The sequence below is a fragment of the Phalacrocorax aristotelis genome, chromosome 17 (assembly GCF_949628215.1).
Source record: "Phalacrocorax aristotelis chromosome 17, bGulAri2.1, whole genome shotgun sequence".
Classification (NCBI taxonomy): Eukaryota; Metazoa; Chordata; class Aves; order Suliformes; family Phalacrocoracidae; genus Phalacrocorax; species Phalacrocorax aristotelis.
This window is the reverse complement of record NC_134292.1, coordinates 4375185-4392099: the sequence shown is the minus strand read 5'-3', so window position 1 is coordinate 4392099 and position 16915 is coordinate 4375185. Positions and strand designations below refer to the sequence as shown.

Genomic DNA, 16915 nt, shown 5'->3' with positions numbered 1-16915 from the left:
AAGTTGAAGAGATGTCTGTATTTCTGAGACCTTTTCTACCTTTTTAGACTTGGTTGTGATGGGCCAGTGTGTATGGACATGAGAGGGGGAGGACCGAGAGGCAGACAGAGGTGCTGTGGCTGCAGAAACCTTGATTCTGGAGGAAACAGCCAAAACTCCCCCATTACGGGGTTCACAGCTGGAGGCTGGTGTATCCCCACACTAGGGAAGAGCACACTGAATACCATCCTTTCCACTGCCCTGCTGTTTCTTTAAAGTCAGAGGGATTGAGTACTGTCTGAGTATGGCCTACACCCCAGGAGGGTGAGGAAGTGGCAGGGTGCAGAGGAGGTCATGATAAACGGCAGTGTGCGGGAGAGGGAGGACTCCAAGAGATGTCTGCAGAGATCAGCCTTATTTTTCATAGTTAATGATGTGAAAGAAGGTGCAAACAGCATGTTAATCAAGATTTGCAGAAGAAATATTTAAATTGAGAGGTGCAGCAACGAGAGTAAGAGCAATAAGGTAAAGGAGTCCTAGGGAGAAGCTGGTGTGGTGCGGAGGCTTGATCTGGAAAGGGAAGATGCAGATACCATGCAACCCAGCGTGTTAAATGGGGTATTTTTCTTCCAAAGTTGTCCTGAGCATAGCTTGGTCGGGGTACAGGTGTGGGGGTCCTGGTGCGGGGTCTGGCCTTGCAAAGGGACCTGCTAGTGGAGCTGGGAGGGAGAGGATGGACAGACCTGGGGCTGCTCCCAGCCAGCGTGGCCACCGATGGGTGTCCTCTCTGAGTTTGGCTGCAGCAGAGGGTTTGGCCGAGAGGACTGATTGCCGATTAACAGCCACTGTTACTTTGGCTAACGTGGATAATCCCAGCTCTGGTTGTGGTTCACTGTGGGACATGGCCGTGGTGGATCTGTGCCTGGGAGCAAGCCTCCTCCTGGTGAAGCAGCATTTATAGGGTCTCACTGCTGTTGTTCGCCATTGCTTTTAGTTAAATTAATTAGAAATCAGTTAGCTCAAATTACAGCATCGCTAAAACCTAATGCAAATGTTTGCTACACCTGCTCATTGAGCACTGCTTTATTAGAGTCCTTGGCAATGGCAGGGCCGGGCCGGCAGAGGTTTGTGTGCCAAGCTGCGGAGGTCCAAGGTTTGGCCCTTGCTGGTGGCGATCCCCGTTAGCTCTGTGTTAGGTGGATGTGCCTTACCTGCCCGCCTGTGTCCATGGTCCGGTGGCGCTGTTGACCTGGGAGGAGAGGAAATGTTTGAGAGGTAAGATGCTCTAGAGCTGAATGCTGTGACTCATGAAGAAACATGGGGAGGACAAAATTGGGGGACTGGAAGACTAGAAGGGACTGTGGGGTCATCTGCTCTGCCCTTCACTGCTGCACAGGGCACAAGAATTCCCTGAAGCCTTTATTTCTTATTTGAAATAAAGCAAAACTTTTCTAAAAGCTTCTAGGCTTGATCTAAAAAAAAAAAATTGACAGTGATGGATAATCCACTACAACCCTCGGTAAACTGTTCTAGTGTTTAATTACCTTCATGGCCAGAAAGGAAAGAAAGGAAAAAGTACACAGTGTGAAGAGCTCTGAGGATTGTGTGGTTATTGCTGATACCTGTTTGCTTACTGTGGGTCGCCTGCGGGGACTGCGCAGGGCAATGTGATGCTCTGGCATCAGGGTCCTGCTCGCCCCAGCTCTCTGAAGCTGCAGGGTGGGGTGGGGGGGTCTTTGTGCAGGGTTTGTGCTGGGCAGAGCCCGACTGTCCCGGGGGACTGTCCTTGGAGTGACAGCCCCGGGCTGCGAGAGCCCCGTTTCACTCAGCAGCAGGTGATTCGCGATGGGGCTCGTTGTCAGCACAATGTGGGACAATAATCGGTTCTGGATGTCGTGTGGGAGAATAGTGGCTTAAAAGTTAGGAGAAAAAAAAAAAAAAGGATATTATATCCTCCCTAGAGCAAAGCTCTGTGTCAGCGTTCAGAGGAAGCAGCAGAAGGGGTTCTGGTCAGCACCAGGCCGAATGCCGCGTTGATTTGCACTGATTTTGCTTTGTCCCACAGAAGGGATGCTGTGCTGTAACAGGTCTGCTCAGCCCAAACCATGTTCTCCTCCAGCCTGGGACCTTCTGTGGCTGCAGCCCTGTTTGGCGTGGCGGCTGGCAGACCCTCAGGGCTTGCTTTCCTGACGGCTGGGCTGCATCGCTGCGGTTGTGCTGTGTTTGGCTGCAAAGCTGCAGGGCTGGAGGGCCCCTGTGGGGAGCCACGCCAAGTCCGCCCCGCTACGGGGAGCAGAGCTGACCGAGGAGCCCAGGCAGAGTTGGGAAAGGGCAGAACCTGTTGCAAGAAAGAGTTTATCCAGACCCCAGAGGAGCAGGACTCCCCCCTCATCTTTCACTGCTTTGGCAGAGAAGGGTGGTGGCTTGTGTTCGAAGCAGCACATGCATCCTCTTGCTGCTCAGAAATTGTTCAGCAGCTCGGACGGATGCCCAAGCAGTGATCATCCTCCAGGTCGGCAGCTTGGCAGCCTTCATAATTTATATGAGCATCCAATCTCTTGGGCTTTGAGGTGGCCTCTTCCATCAGTTTTCCTTCAGTGCTTCAAGTAAGTCCCAGCCTTGCTGCTTTCCAGCTTCAGCTGAGCTTTGCTCCCGTGCCACGAGCCCTGCAGTTCTGCACACACTTGGGTTGTCCCCGCCAGCCCTCCTCTTCCCCATCCTCCTCCTCCTCCCATCCCTCCTCCTCTCCTGTAGGTCTCAGCAACCCTCCGGTGCCCAGCAGCTCCCGCTTGGCCAGCACGGGGCACATGGGAGCACGACGGGAAGGACATTACGTGGGAGAATATGCATGTTCACAGCTCAGAGGATTAAAGGCCCGTGTTCTTATCACTGCAGAACAGAGTATTATAAATCCAGCCTTAGAATACCAAATCCCCGTGCGGCTCGGCCATTGTTTGGGAATATTAAAAAGCTCCGAGACAGAAATAATCAGTTTCCGAATGACACATTGTCAAATAAAACATTTCTCATATTATCCCTTCCTTCCCCTTTCTCTCTCCCGCTCCCTCAGTTGGATAATTTAACATGAAAAATAGATTAAAATGAGGCTGGCTTGAATGCCTCCTAAGTTTGTCTTTTTTTTTTTTTTACCCTCCTTTCCCCCCCAGAAAGCTCCCCCGGCATGCGTACCACGATTAAATAAGCAGCTGCTGGCCCGGGGTCAGGGACGAAAGGAGCACATTGAAACTGAGCCGCCTGCTGTGAGCCTGTGAGTGTTCACCTGAGGGGCTGGCACAGGCACCCCCAGCCTTTCCCAGGCAGAGGGGGGGCTGTTGTCTCGGTGGCTGGCAGAGCAGAGATCTCCGGCTCACCCCCAAAGGATGCGGGAGCCGCGGCCAGGCTGGGCTGGGAGCCCTTGGCTTCCTTGAGCCGACGCTGTAGGTCCCAATCCAGGGCGGGGGGAACAGCACGCTAATAACCTCTGTGCCTTTACACCATTTTGTAATTTCTCCTAAGCAGAGATATCTTTAAATTAATATGCTGGCAGGTTGATCTGTTCCAAGGCATTTCCTGGGGGCAGGCTCAAGGTGAGCCCAGCCAGGCAGATGCACGGCCCCAGCACTGCCATGGGTGCCCGGACACCTTTCCTGGGTCCAGCTGGCAAAGCTGCTGCTTGGGCAGGGCTTTCTTAGTCACCCCAGCCTTTTCTGAACATCTGGGTTGTCTCCAGTTGTGTTTTTCCAGGGAGGAAGCGTGCCCGCGTCCCTGTGGGTGTGGGGTGCTCTTCTCTGCACCCGCTTTGCAGTTGCAGAGAGCACCCAGGCACAAGCGACGTCCAGCTGGGCGGCTCGGGGGCTTGGCGGTGCAGCCTTGGAGGAGGCTGTTCCCAGTAGTCATGTCCGCATTGTTCTGAGTGTGGAAGGCCAGGTAGGGTTCTCATCCCACTGGTGCTTCAGGTACTGCGGGGCATGAACCCGGTTGGATCAGCAAGCCCTGCCCTTCTCCCACACGGAGATCCCCGAGCATCTCCTGGATGCTAAACCAAACCGCCTTCCTTGATGGTGCATGTCACCTACATTGGGGAAGTCAAGCTGAGCAATATCCTCCCAAATCCCTGAGCCCTTCTCCCATTACTGCCAGTTTGGGGGGAGAGGTGGAGGGGAGAGACACGAGGCTGGGCTCCTCTCTGCAGCGCATTGTGGTGCCAGAGTGGGCCAGGGAAGCATCTCTCCTCTGCTCCTGCTCCTGAGGCCTCTCCCCCAGCTAACTCATCCTGTGAGCTGCAATTTTCAGTGCTGCCTCTTTATAGCTGATCCTGTTTATGAGTCGGAGCCGCGCTCTGGGTACCGCATGGAGCTTTGTATCGAATGCAGATGAAATATTTGAATGTCTCCGCTTTGTTTTTGCACGCTCGGTAAAGTTCTGGGCTGTGGCATCCCCTGTGCCAAAGAAATGCCGGCCCTGCCTTGGCTGTTCCACGTCGTGCTGCAAAGCCCCCATTGCTCACGCCGCTCCGGATTTACATGCCCTGCTTCGCTCATCTGCCACGGGATAAAATTTCTCCAACACTGCGGAGATTAAGAGGGTGGAAGCTGGCACATGCACAGCTCCTGCCTGCACAGGGCTGAGCGCCTGTAACCTCCAGAGCAGCCAGGAGCAGGGCTGGCGCTCACTTCAGTGCTTCCTAGCCCAGCTCCCTTGGGAGGAGATGCCACTTCCACGGACATATGGATACTTAGGAAGTTTATTTTTTTTGGTAAAGTTTGGTGTGGTGTTTTGTGTGGCTTTTTTTTTTTTTTTTTATGGTATGGTGGTTGGGAGCTGTGGTAAATAAAATTTGGAGGTGGGGGAAGAGGAGAGCTTTGCAGAGAAGGTTTTGGTCTGGAAAATGTTGTGCTGTGCCCCCTGGTCTGCACCTGAAGTCTCGCTGAAACCATAGGCAAGTCACAACCAGAAATGATGGAGCTGGGGTAACAGTGCCCTGGGGAGCGGCAGTTGCATGGTGCAATTTGTTGCACCATCATTTATGTGAAATGTTGTGTGTCTCTGCTGAGGCTTTACTGCTCCAGTGTCAGTGGCTGGGTGGTTTTAATGAGGTTTCTTTCTCCTCAGTGGTGGGATGCGATTGCCTCCTTTCCCATCTCCCCGTGCAGGGTGGGAGGGGGAGCTTGCCCGCCTCAGCCCCTGGGCATGTCGGGGGGCTTGGGGGGGACCCAAGGGTGCGTGGTAAGAACAAAGTCACCAGGAGGGTGGGCAGAATAACTTGGGCAGAGCTGAGCTGGGGCTGTCACTGTGCTGTCCCCGGCCAAAGGCCACCTCCAGCATCCTACTGCTCCTGCCTGTGATATCCTGCTGCAGAGGTGGCAGCTCCGTGAACCCACCGGTGTGCGGTTCGTGGAGCACTGATGAAAGGGTGCTCTGGGGGTGGAAGAGGGAGAGGGTCTACAGATGCTGGCCGCAGTGTCTCCTGACCCATCCCTGTGACCCGTGCATCTCCTGACCCGTGCCCTTTGCTCTCCTGCAGGGTGGGCTGATCGCGCTGCTCCTGCTCCTCTTGGTCTTCACAGTGGCTCTGTACGCCCAGCGGCGCTGGCACAAGCGCCGCCGCATCCCCCAGAAGAGCGCCAGCACGGAAGCCACCCACGAGATCCACTACATCCCCTCAGTGCTGCTGGGCCCCCAGGCCCGCGAGAGCTTCCGCAACTCGCGCCTCCAGGCCCACAACTCAGTCATCGGGGTGCCTATCCGCGAGACCCCCATCCTGGATGACTACGAGGACGAGGAGGAGGAGGAGATGCCGCGGAGGGCAGAGCCCAGCACCAGGGAGGATGAGTTTGGCAGCCAGGTGACGCAGACGCTGGAGAGCCTGGGCCGGGGTGGGGAGGAGAAGCCTGACTACGAGAAGAAAGGTTCGTGGCTCTTCTCTCTCCTCTTTTCCCTCTCCCTGTCCTTCACCGGGGTGTCTGTGATGCGCGGTTGCCCTGAAGAGGGTGGCTCATCCATGCATAGCCCCTGTGGCTAGTGCTTGGCTCTCTAGGCTTTGGTCCTCAGGTGTCATCTACAAGGTGGTTTGCAGACCATGTGCTGAAGCTGCCCTTCCCGAGAGGGGAATCACCTTTGAATGGTGCTAGGGAAACTGAGGCACAGTAGCTGTTGGCACTCAGCTGTCACTGTCAGCCCTGAGGACCAGGTCCCCTGGTCTCGCAGCGCTCCCTGACTGTGCTATGCTGGTGGTTTAAGTGCCATAGGGGCACGTGAGCTGTGTGCTTGGGTGCTCCACAGAGGGGTGGGTTCATAGGATTTGACCTGGCTCCTTCATCAGTGTTCTCTTCCAAAACCAGTCTCCTGTTTCCAGCGTGAGCCTGCCTGGCGTGGTGGGATGGGAAGCCGATGGCTCTGCCTTCGGGCTTGGTGGTGGATCTCGTCCTTGCAATGGCAGAGTCTGCTGTTGAACGCCTGGTGGGTTGGGGATGCCTGGCTGGAGGGAGCAGATCTGGCATTGTCCCAGGGAGGGGAGCTGGTTTTTTGCCACGGGCTTGTGCAGCGCCTTGCACGGGACAGCAGGGAGGAGACCTTCCCGCTGCTCCAGAAGCACTGGAGCTCCTGTCTCCTCAACAGGATGGGAATGCTGGGATTCATCCTGACTTGTGGCTGTGGGTGAGTGCACATGGCCATCAATCAGGCCAGTCTTTGCTCTCTAGGTGGCAGAAATGTTCATTTCATTGCTGTCGAGTAGAGCATCAGTTCTAGCGAGCGAACGTGTTGGTGCGCCAGGGCACCACCAGCCTGCTGAACCTTGGTGCTCCTCCAAGAACTGCTCCATAAAGCTCTGTTTTCTACAAGCAGCAAAATATCCCCGGTGCTTTATTCTCTGAGCAATCAGATGAACGATCCTGTAGTCATCTGCAAACAAAGCCATCAGGGCTGTAGATTGAAGGCAAGCACACAGGAGCTCTGTGCGGAGTTGGAAATGGCAGATCTGAAAACTCTCATTGCGGCAAGAACCGCAGAGCTGAACCCACGTGGATCTGATGGATGGACACAGACCCCGAACGTGAGCTGTTTCCCACCTGTGGTGTTTGGTCCTGTTATAGATGGCATGGCGGGTATTTAGAGTATCTGTGGGTCAGATTAAAAAGAAGCCTGTGCAGTTTCACGTGTGGGTTCTGGCTGCTGGCTGTTGTACGACCTGCCTGTCCCTATGGTGCTTGTAGGGTATAACATAGGTTTATGTTGCTGTTATGAAGTATAAATCCCCTGGTAGTAGCTGCAGGGAGCTGGACAGTGAGAGCTGGGCTGGGGTGCTGTTCCTGAGCAGGCGAGGTGCTGCGGGTGCTTTGTGCCTTCCCTGAAGGTGCTGGGCTGGGATTTGGAGGAGCTAAGGTCCCTTTGGGGCTCCTCCTCTCCAAAGCTCTGCCCGGCTCAGAAAGATAGTAGTGGTGGGGTCCCTCTGGGGAAAGCAGTCTAACATTGGCACAGCAAGTAGCCAAAGGCTGGATACAACAGGACAGGCAGAGTCCTCTGCAGTCACAGTGTACACGACGGCACCCGTTGCTGGGTGTACCAGGTGTGTGGGAGCAGAGGGAAGCCTGCGCAGGCAGGGTTGGCAGCGGGTCCTGCGGGCTGAGCAGCTGGGGAGGCGCCTTTCCTGCTATCAGCCTGTGCGGCTTCTCCTGGGAGAGGAGAGACCCAGCCGCGGGCGATGGGTGCTGGTGGTGTCTCAGTGCACTACTGAAAGGCGCTCAGGAGCTCCAGGAGGCGGCCAGTGCCAGAGCCTAAACGAAGCAGTCTAGGCTGGCTGCTCTCTGTTTAGTTGTTCTCTTAACTAAAAACAAAACTCACGCTGCCGAACCGTGTGCTCTCTGCACTGGGAGAGCCGTTGCCGAGAGGGCCAGGCAGGGTCTGGGTGCTGCCCCCCTGCCTGCGCAGCGACGGAGGGACGTGGGCCGCGCGGTACAACTGCGTGACTCGAGGGGATGTTTCTCATGCACGGAGAATAGCGGCTCTTTCCCCAGGGATCCCAAGGCTAATGCACACTTGGTTGTCTGCATTTTTAAAGTATCTCAGAAGCTGCAACACCCACTTCTGCTTATTGAAATGTCATTAGAAGCCATTTAATGTTGTTCACCTGCAATGCACAGTAAAATGCATTTGAATAAACAAAAGCAAAGTACATTAGTGCTAATTGCTGAGTGACTCCAGCAGGAGCGAGGAAGGGATGCTCCAGCTCCCTCTGTGCAGGGAGGGGCCTCCTGGGGTGATACTGGACTGTCCTGCCCTTCCTCCCGTGAGCGTGTGGGATTTCCATAAAGGCCAAGCGGTCCCTGCGGGAGCACCCGTGGTGGCAGGGCTGGGGGACAGGGATGGGGACAGGGACTCTTCTCAGCTCTGTGGAGGAACATGCGGCTCTGAGCACTGCAGCCCGGGAGAGCCCAGGTGATGCATCCTGTCTGGAAAGCAGATCCCTGCACCCGCAACAGTCATAAGTGGTGGCTGAGGCTGTGTTTCTTCTCAAACAAACATGGAGGTGCCCAGGAGTCCATCTGCCATCCTCTAGTGCTGATCTGAGCATCCCTTTTGGCATCCCCCTTTGTGTACGGTGGGCTGTCACCAGCCCACGGTGTTCCCCAACCCTCTGCTTCAGTGAGAATGAACAAATGAAAGCCTTCATATATCGTAACTGAGCTACCTTTTTTTATTCTTTCATATTCTCCTCTTTGTTTTGCTTTTCTATAAATTATTTAAAGTTGTATGAGTGGGGAAGACAGCAGTAACTGCATTTCAGTCCTCTTCAAAACATAATAGTAAACAAGATCTAGGGCAGAATATTAAACTATCCGAGGGCTTCAGGAATTGGCAATAAAGAACTTCTTACGCTGACTGAAACCCCCCCCCAGGCCAGGGCTGGAAGCTGCCTGCAGGGCCAGGGCTACCCCAGGCTGAGGGATATGTTCACAAGTGCTCCCACCAGTTCAGCTCGTGATGCTGTCGGGCTTTGCACCGTGGGTCAAGGCAGGTTTGTGTCTCGCCTGATCTCATCCTTCCAAACCGTGCCAGTTCACTCTGTGTTTCTTCCCAGATGGATGCGGCTTTGCTCGAGGAGTCAGGCTACGGTATGTGCTCGTTGCTGTTCTCTGCTGAAGCTGGCCAGAGCCTGGATCACCTAGGGTGAGGTGGCTGTAGTTCAGATATAGGATTTATAGACTAGAAATATAAATATACGTGCCGTGGGCTTTGCGCTCTGACCTGGTTTGCACACGCATTGGAAACGTGGCGGTCCGGGAGGCGTTGGACGTGCCGCACACACGGGCGCTTTGCCCTGCCCGCAAGCAGCAGATGCAGCCGGGATTCCCTGGGGATGGGGCAGGTGGGGTGGGGACACTCTGCAGTTGGTGCGAGCAGACGCCATGGACCTGGAGCTCCCCAGGGGCTGGAAATGAGTTCTGCTCGAGCATGGTTTTGCAGGTGGATTGAAGATGGATGAATGAAGGCAAACGCAGCTGGAGCACGGCCCTAGCTTGAGGACAGGGTCAGCCTTCCCCCTGGTGCCCAGCTGCCTGGCTGGAGCTGCCAGGTTTTGGTGCGATCACCGGGACCAGGGGAGGAGCTGTGCCCGTGTACCGGGGGCTCCGTCAGCACGCAAGGGGAAAGCTCTCCTTGCTGCTCCTGCAGTGTAGCTGCGTCGTGATAAGGCATCAGCTGGGACTTGTCAGCAGGCTCCAAACAGTATCATCGCTGACGCTGTCACTAGAGGCTCTTTCAAGTGTCACTTCGCAGCATTAATTACCAGGGATGGCGAATCCGATGAAGATGGAGCATTTTGGCTCACCCTCCACCTGCCTGCGCTGCTTGCTTTCCCCCACGTGCCGGGCAGCGATGGATTTGCAGGTGCCAGGTCGTGCCAGAGGCGGGCACTTCCCATCATTTGGGATTCATGCACCCTGTGCTGCGCGGCTGTTGGGCTCCATTGCCCTTTCCATGAGGAAGAGTGTGGGGTTTTTTTTATTCCCCTCATGGAGCTTCTGGATGTACCAGGCCAGGCAGGGAATTGCACTGGATGACTTGCTGTGCACAGCCGCGCAAAATGGGAGAGAAATCCCAGCCCAGGAGGTCGAGCAGCACAAATGTGTGTTTTGCAAATCACGGGCAAGCGGAGCATGGATCAGCGCGCCAAACTTTCCTCCCAAGTCTCGGGCAGCACTCTGCAGCGATGCGGATGGGAGGGCTGCTCCCACGTGGTGCCGGAGCATCTGAAGTGAAGCCCAGCGCAAACAAAGCATGGGAGCAATGTGCTGAATAATGACATCGAGCAACAAGCGCGTCTGAGTGATAAAGTTAATGAAATTACAGGTTCTGACCTGATACCAGGCTCTGCTGTGGGTAGATAAACAGCAGGGCAAAGATGAGATGTTTATTTCTCCCTAGCTGCAGTTGTAATCTGGATGCGCTGTGCTAGGCCATTAACATTATTACTGTTATGCAAAATAATTTTTGACTTGGGGGGGAGAGGGAAGAAAGAAAGAAAAATCCCCCAACTCCCTAGAAAATGGAAAGCTGACAAAATTAGAATTGCAGCAGGAGCACAAGCTGACCTGGTGACATTGCACAGAGCCCAGATGAATTTAGAAGAAAAATCCGAGGCAGTTGGAAAAGAAAAGTAGTCTTTTTTTTATTAATATAATAAAATGAAATGGAGCGAGGAAGGAGGCAATAGCCAGACAGTCCTAATTAGCCAAAAGGATCCCTTTGTTCTGGTGTGGAAAGGGGACCCTGCCATCTCCTCGTGGTTTTGGGTTCTCTCTAGAAATTAGAAAGTCTCCAGGGGCTTCGTGCCCCGTGGGTGTGTGTGGTGCCATGGGGGTTCTGCTGGTGTGGGGTGCGGATTCTGGGGCCTGTCTTTGCTGGGGAGGCCCCCATGTCCGAACCCAGGCCCTGTGTGTACACAGTGCTCTGCGATTAAGAGGATTTCGGTAAATTCATGCAGGTGATGTTCCTGTCCTCACTGCCTCGGTCCTTACTTCTCTGGGTAGTTTTCATTCTATGCTCCTGATGATTTCTGCTCTCCTGCCTTTCTCAAGCAGATGGCCTCAAGCTCCAGCCCTTTGGGAATTCCTAAGTTGCTTTTATCTTTTAATATACCTGGCTCTGATCTTCACTGACACGGTTTCATCCTACAGCAGCAGGAGCACTTTGCTTCTGTCCATCAAGTGCTGTTTGAGGGGCTTTGGCCCCCAGTCCATCGCAGGCAGCACCGCTACGACCCCAGGAGGGACACGTTGCGTGCACAGAGATGGAGTTAGTAAGTGAAAGCAGGTAAAGGTCCAGCTTACCCACAAGTTGCCCAACCAGAAGATTTTGACAAACCAAATCTCGTAAGGGTCAGTGGGAAGCAGAACTTCTGCCTGGTGAAAACTGAGGAGAAAATAGATGTTAGACTTGAAAATCGAGTATCTGCAATTCCAGTCCTGCAAAAAAGGACACATCTTTATTTTCTCAGTTTCTTTCATGTTAAAAAAAAAAAAAAAAAAAAAGAACTTTTCAAGCAGGCCTTTGTGCTGGCTTCACAGACCCTGCAGTCTCGGTATGGCCTCCAAGTCTAGACAGGAGACAGGACTTATTACCGATGATACCGATGATTAATACCGTAGGCATATCAAAGGTGTGGTTGTACAGTCATCTTGAATTCATATCTCCTGGACTTTCTTCTCACCTGCTGTGTTAACTTAGGTAAACCTCTGAAGTTTCTCTTACTTAATCCATGGATGCTTTTCTCTGTAGTGATAGCGAGAGGCTTTGGAGGATGCCCGAAAGATGGTCTGGCACCGGGAGTGAACCTGGAGACGTAGAACCAGCTTCGCTCTGCCGCTGGTTGCTTTGGTTAACCCTGGTCATGTCACTTAATGGTCCAGTCCTCTGTGGGTTGGAGAGGGGAGCCAAGCCAGGCAGCACAAGGAAATGTTGAGAACTTCTAATGTAAGGGGTTGTGGTCCCAGCAGCCTCCCAGCCAAACGGCTCTGGGTGATGCAGTCTGGGAGAACTGCGGGAGAAGGGTTTTTGGCCGGGGGAGGCAAATAGCTTAGGTTTGAGATAATGGCGAAAGGCAGGCAGGGGGAGGGTCCTGGTGATGAGGACGGGGAGCTTCCTGTGCCACCCACCAGCGCTGGAGCAGCTTTTCTGGTGGCCACATCTCAGTCACCAACTTCACCTCCCGGTGAAGACTCCTCTAGGGGAGAGTTAAGGCAGGGCTCTGGCCTGAGGTCATGGGGGCAGGGCTGGGGAAAGGGGCATTTTGGGGGCTGAGATGTGGAAGAGGAGGGCAGGTAGTTAAGCTGTGGCCTAGAGTTGCTATTAGTTGCAAATACATGTGCTCTGCAGTGTCCTGCAGGTGAGATTTAAAGACATGGTGCGAGTCAGAGGTGGTGCCCTCGCAATGGGCAGGGCGGTGGTGTTCTCCTCCGTGATGCAAAAGGGAGAGCCCACGGGCAACGGGAGCAACATGACCATGCTGGTGTTGCCATCCCTGAGCCGGCAGCCCAGCATCCTCGGGGGGACGTCTGCACCCAACTGGGCTCGTGGCTGGCTGCCGGCAGGGCTGTGCCGTCCCTGGTGCCCGCGCCACCGTTCTGGGGCTGGGAGCTGCTGCCGGCAGCTGCCGCTCGCTCGGGTAGGCAGATGCAGTGCCACCCTGAATCGAGCATTAACCAGAGGCTTTCTGAGCCTTTAATAAATAAAATGATGGCTTAACGTTTGCTGGCGCTGGAAGCTAAAACGGGACAGTACATCAGGCTGGCATCTGATGTGTCTTGGGGCTCTGTCTTCTTTCCAGTGACCTGATGGGATCATGACCCTCTTTGTACGTGATCAGCTTTTCCCAGCTTTAATCCCCGTCAACTCCTTGCGTAATTTACAAAGACCTTCGAAAATGTATATTCACATAGCCTGCCCATGGAAAGTGTTTTTTGCAGTCTGCTATTCCTGGCTGAAAAAATGGGCTGCAAATTTCAGCTTTAAAAAAATACTAAAAGACGTGAAGCCCAACAGGACAGGAATAAGGTCCCAGTTCAGGAAGACATTTAAGCATGTGCTTAGCTAGTGTCTGTAGTTATTAGATAAATTAAATGTGTCTTTGTGTCCAACATGCTTAATTCCAACTGGTTTGAGTGCATTAATGAAGAGATATGGGGCCCCAGTTGCAGAGGTTACAACGGATATGCCATTGGGCCCTTCAGTTCTATAGTGATGCCAGCTGACTTTTATGTTGATTTTAAAATGTCCACACCTGCCAGCAAAAAGCTTTGCTTTCTAGAGATATAAACACAGTCATAATTAATATATCAATTGTCTTTTGAGCTCTGGACAGAGAGCTGCCAGGCTGGTGTTTTAGGTTTGTTTTGATCACTCCACACTGAACTGGTTGCCCCCATCCCAAATTTGGGTTGTCCCCATCAATGTGGTGGGAGGGAACAATAGTCTCCTGGCCTGGTGGTCCTGCAGGATACCCTCCACCTCCGAAAAAACTGGCCGAAGGCAGCACCACAGATGTGCAGGAGCGTGCCCAGGAGGTCTGCACAATGGGACGCACATCCACCGTGCCTCCTGCCTCCAGCAGCAGGTCAGAGGGGATGGGGAAGCTCCTGGGCGCTGGTGGCCTCCTCTGGTCCTGCACCCCCCCTGGCCAAGGGATGTGCTGTGATGGCATGTGCTTAATGACTAATTAAGGCTTAAATATCTCAGGCTGGTTGGGGCTCTTCCTGGCCCACTGTTGAGGAAAGACTGGTAGGTTGGATTTCCTGGTGTGGTTTTGTTGTTTCTCTCCCCTCCCTTCACCGTTGCTATATCCCCACTCACTAATTTTGTGAGACAGAGGGAAGAAGCAGACAGAAAAGCAGCTTCTGATGGTGCCATAGTGAATGGAAGAGAGGTGCTTTAATATTCCAGCATTTTGATGAGCATCCCAAAGGGATGGCGGTTTCCCACTGATTTATTGCTGCTTTGCAAGGCTTGGGCTAGTCTTGCCCTGACACTGCACAACAACCCATGTGAGAAGAAATAGTCTTCCCTTCTCCCAGCCACAGCTGGGTGACTTGTGGCTCCTCAAGTCAGCAGCAGCTCTTTTAACATGGGTTTTTGTTGGGTTTTGTGGCGTTGCTGATGCCTGGTGGAGATGTCATGGCAGCTTTGTGTGCAGTAGCCCTGATTCCCCAGGTGTCCAAAGTGCTTTTCATCCAGGCGAAATCACAAGCTCACAGAAGATAAGCTGTGAAGTTTTGGCTGTCCGAGGAAAACAAGCCATCAGGAACTATATTTATATAAATGCTAGGCGTGTGTTGTTCATCACTTTGTGCATCACTATGAATGTTTGATAAAGCACTACATTATTTAAGGCATAGCTGGGTTGTAGGCCAGTTGTTGACCAGGATTAGTTTTGAGATGATTTTTTTTACTACTTTTTTTTTTTCCCTGATGCAAAAATCTAAAAAAAAATTAGTATGGTGGCTGTTCATTCCCCATGGGAGACCCTGGGGATCTCAAGTGTCCTCCCTTGAGTTTGTGTTGCATTGCATCTTGCAGCTGCCTTGTGTGCAGTGTAGAGGACCTGGGGGAGTGTCATCTCTGCCCAGGGCTGTCTGTCCATGGTTTCAGCATGGAGCAAAAACCTGCCACCAGTTTCTGAAGTCAAGCTGACGAGGAGAAGAGGGTGTGGGGTCTGGGATGAAGGAGAACCACCCCACAACGTTCCCCATTTCTGCTGGAAATATATAGATGCTCATGAACTTGGGCAGCCCGTGGGATGCATGGCTCAGAGCTGAGGCTGCTTCAGATCCTGTCACCTGCATGAGAGCGATGGGTTTGTCTTGGACCATGATGGTCAGCGCTTCTTCACCTTGGCTTTTAGCGGTGTTGTGGCTCTGTCTGTGTGCGCAGGATGTTCTCCCCATCAGTCTGTCCCGAGCTTACGGGGAGGGGAGCAGGGAGGGCAGCTGCAGCACCAGCTCTTTGCTCTGTTTGCATGTCCTCTCCCTATCGGTCGTGTTTTACCTGGCCACGGCACCGAGACAGTTAGTTTTGTCAGCTGGCTCCTAGGGAAGATGGATCAAGGCTGGGCACCTGCACTGATTGTAGGTCTGCAGGCACCTTCCAGCCCCATTTATCATTAGGCAGTGACCTACCCAAAGGACCAGCGGGAGAGGAAACTTATTAACAAGGTGCTTCAAATCAATCCTTTCCGACGGCCCCACTGAGTTACAGCGTTTGCTGCAACTCACCTACCGGGTCCTGCAGTGTCTGGCCGCGCTCAGCCTCACTTCTTTGCCCACGTGGCTTGAAACTGGTTTGCTCCCTTGTTCTCCCTGGCATGTGGCACTGAGTTGCTGGTACCATGAAAAGGTATCTTGCCTATTGGGCAAAGGGAATTTAATTTCCAGCTAAGAAATTCATTCTGCGTTGCTGAGCGGGGAGTTGGGTGGTGGTTGAGACTGGAGAGGGGTCACTGTGCCACATTTCCCACCCACATTTGCTGGCCGTTGCTGTTCCGGGAGCCCTGCTCTGCCCGTGCCCATCCCTAGGAGTGCCAGGACTCGCAAACACGTGCTTTACAAATGCTGAAGTGCTGCTGCACCAGGTTCTGTCCCCCAGCGGTGGTTGCTCGGCCAGGTGGGGATGAGGCTTTCCCCTCCCCTTGGTGGGTCTCTGTCCCAGCTGGCTCCATGGGGCAGTTTTTCCTCTGGATTTGTGGAGTTGTAGGAGATGTGCCGTAGGGAGAGGGAGCTGGAGGTCAGCGCCGTGCTCTCGAGCCAATGTCTCTCCTCCGTGCAACGTTAGCTGGGGCCGCTTCGTTTGCCCCTTAGCACCAAATTGGGAAGCTTCCTACAGAGTGTTCCTATTTAACTTTTTCATTATCTTATAACTTGAGGAGCATTAGCTGCTGCTGAGGGTCTGCCTTCCTTCCCCATGCCTCTCTGCTTGCTGTCTAAGTGAAAAAGTTACGGTGTCTCATAAGAAACGGTAAGTTAAGGGTTTATTACAGTGGAGATGGTGGGAAGCAGAGCCTCTCGTGGCCTTGGACCTTCTTGGTGCTGGGGCAGCATCCCATGGCCAAAGGCTTTTGCTTGCAGAATGACAAATGAGGTAAAAGGACGAATCATAGAATAGTTTGGGTTGGAAGGGACCTTTAAAGGTCACCAGTCCAACCCCCCTGCAGTGAGATGTCCCTGCAGTGGGACATCTTCAACTAGATCAGGGTGCTCACAGCCCTGTCCAATCTGATTTTGAATGTTTCCAGGGATGGGGCATCGACCACCTCTCTGGGCAACCTGGGCCAGTGCTTCACCACCCTCATCGTAAAAGATTTCTTCCTTATATCTAGTCTGAATCTACCCTACTTTAATTTAAAACTACTGCCCCTTGTCCTATTGCAACAGGCCCTACTAAAAACTCTGTCCCCATCTTTTCTTATAAACCCTCTTTAACTATTGAAAGGCTGCAATAAAGTCTCCCCAGAGCCTTCTCTTCTCCAGGCTGAACAACCCCAATCTGCAGTGCCCTGGAGGTGTCAGGGGAGGGGTGTGCTAGAAAAGTCTTTGCCCTGTAGAAGAGCTGAGGATTTCCTCTTCAGAAACAGCTCCTGGGAAGGTCGAGCCCAGCTGGTGGCAGCCCAAGGAGCTCAGAGACCCGTCCGCTTTTGCAAGATGCTCGCAAGGCAAAGGTGTGAGGCAGAGGCGGGGGCTGTTGGATTGCGGCTTTTAAGTGTTTGATCTTTTGCGATGTGTGTATAATGATATTGCATTGTCTTAATTATCGACGTGGGAAGTTGGGAGTGTGGCGGGGGAAGGGAAAGGAGGAAGGCAGAAAGGCAGGGAAAGTACGGGGTGACAAATAACTTGCAGCCTCCATCGATGGGGCCCCGATTGTGGTTGGAGTTGGAAACGATGCTATT

At 53.3% G+C, this 16915-nt stretch overlaps 1 protein-coding gene across 2 annotated transcripts in view; it reads left to right on the top strand.

Moving 5' to 3' along the window:
* The window catches only part of ASTN2 (astrotactin 2), a 358803-nt gene that overhangs the window by 86485 nt on the left and 255403 nt on the right, over positions 1–16915 (top strand). For both annotated transcript variants that reach the window (XM_075111901.1, XM_075111902.1), the window contains one exon: positions 5504–5888. In XM_075111901.1, coding sequence (XP_074968002.1) covers positions 5504–5888 — 385 coding nt within the window. The remainder of the gene's footprint in view (positions 1–5503; positions 5889–16915) is intronic.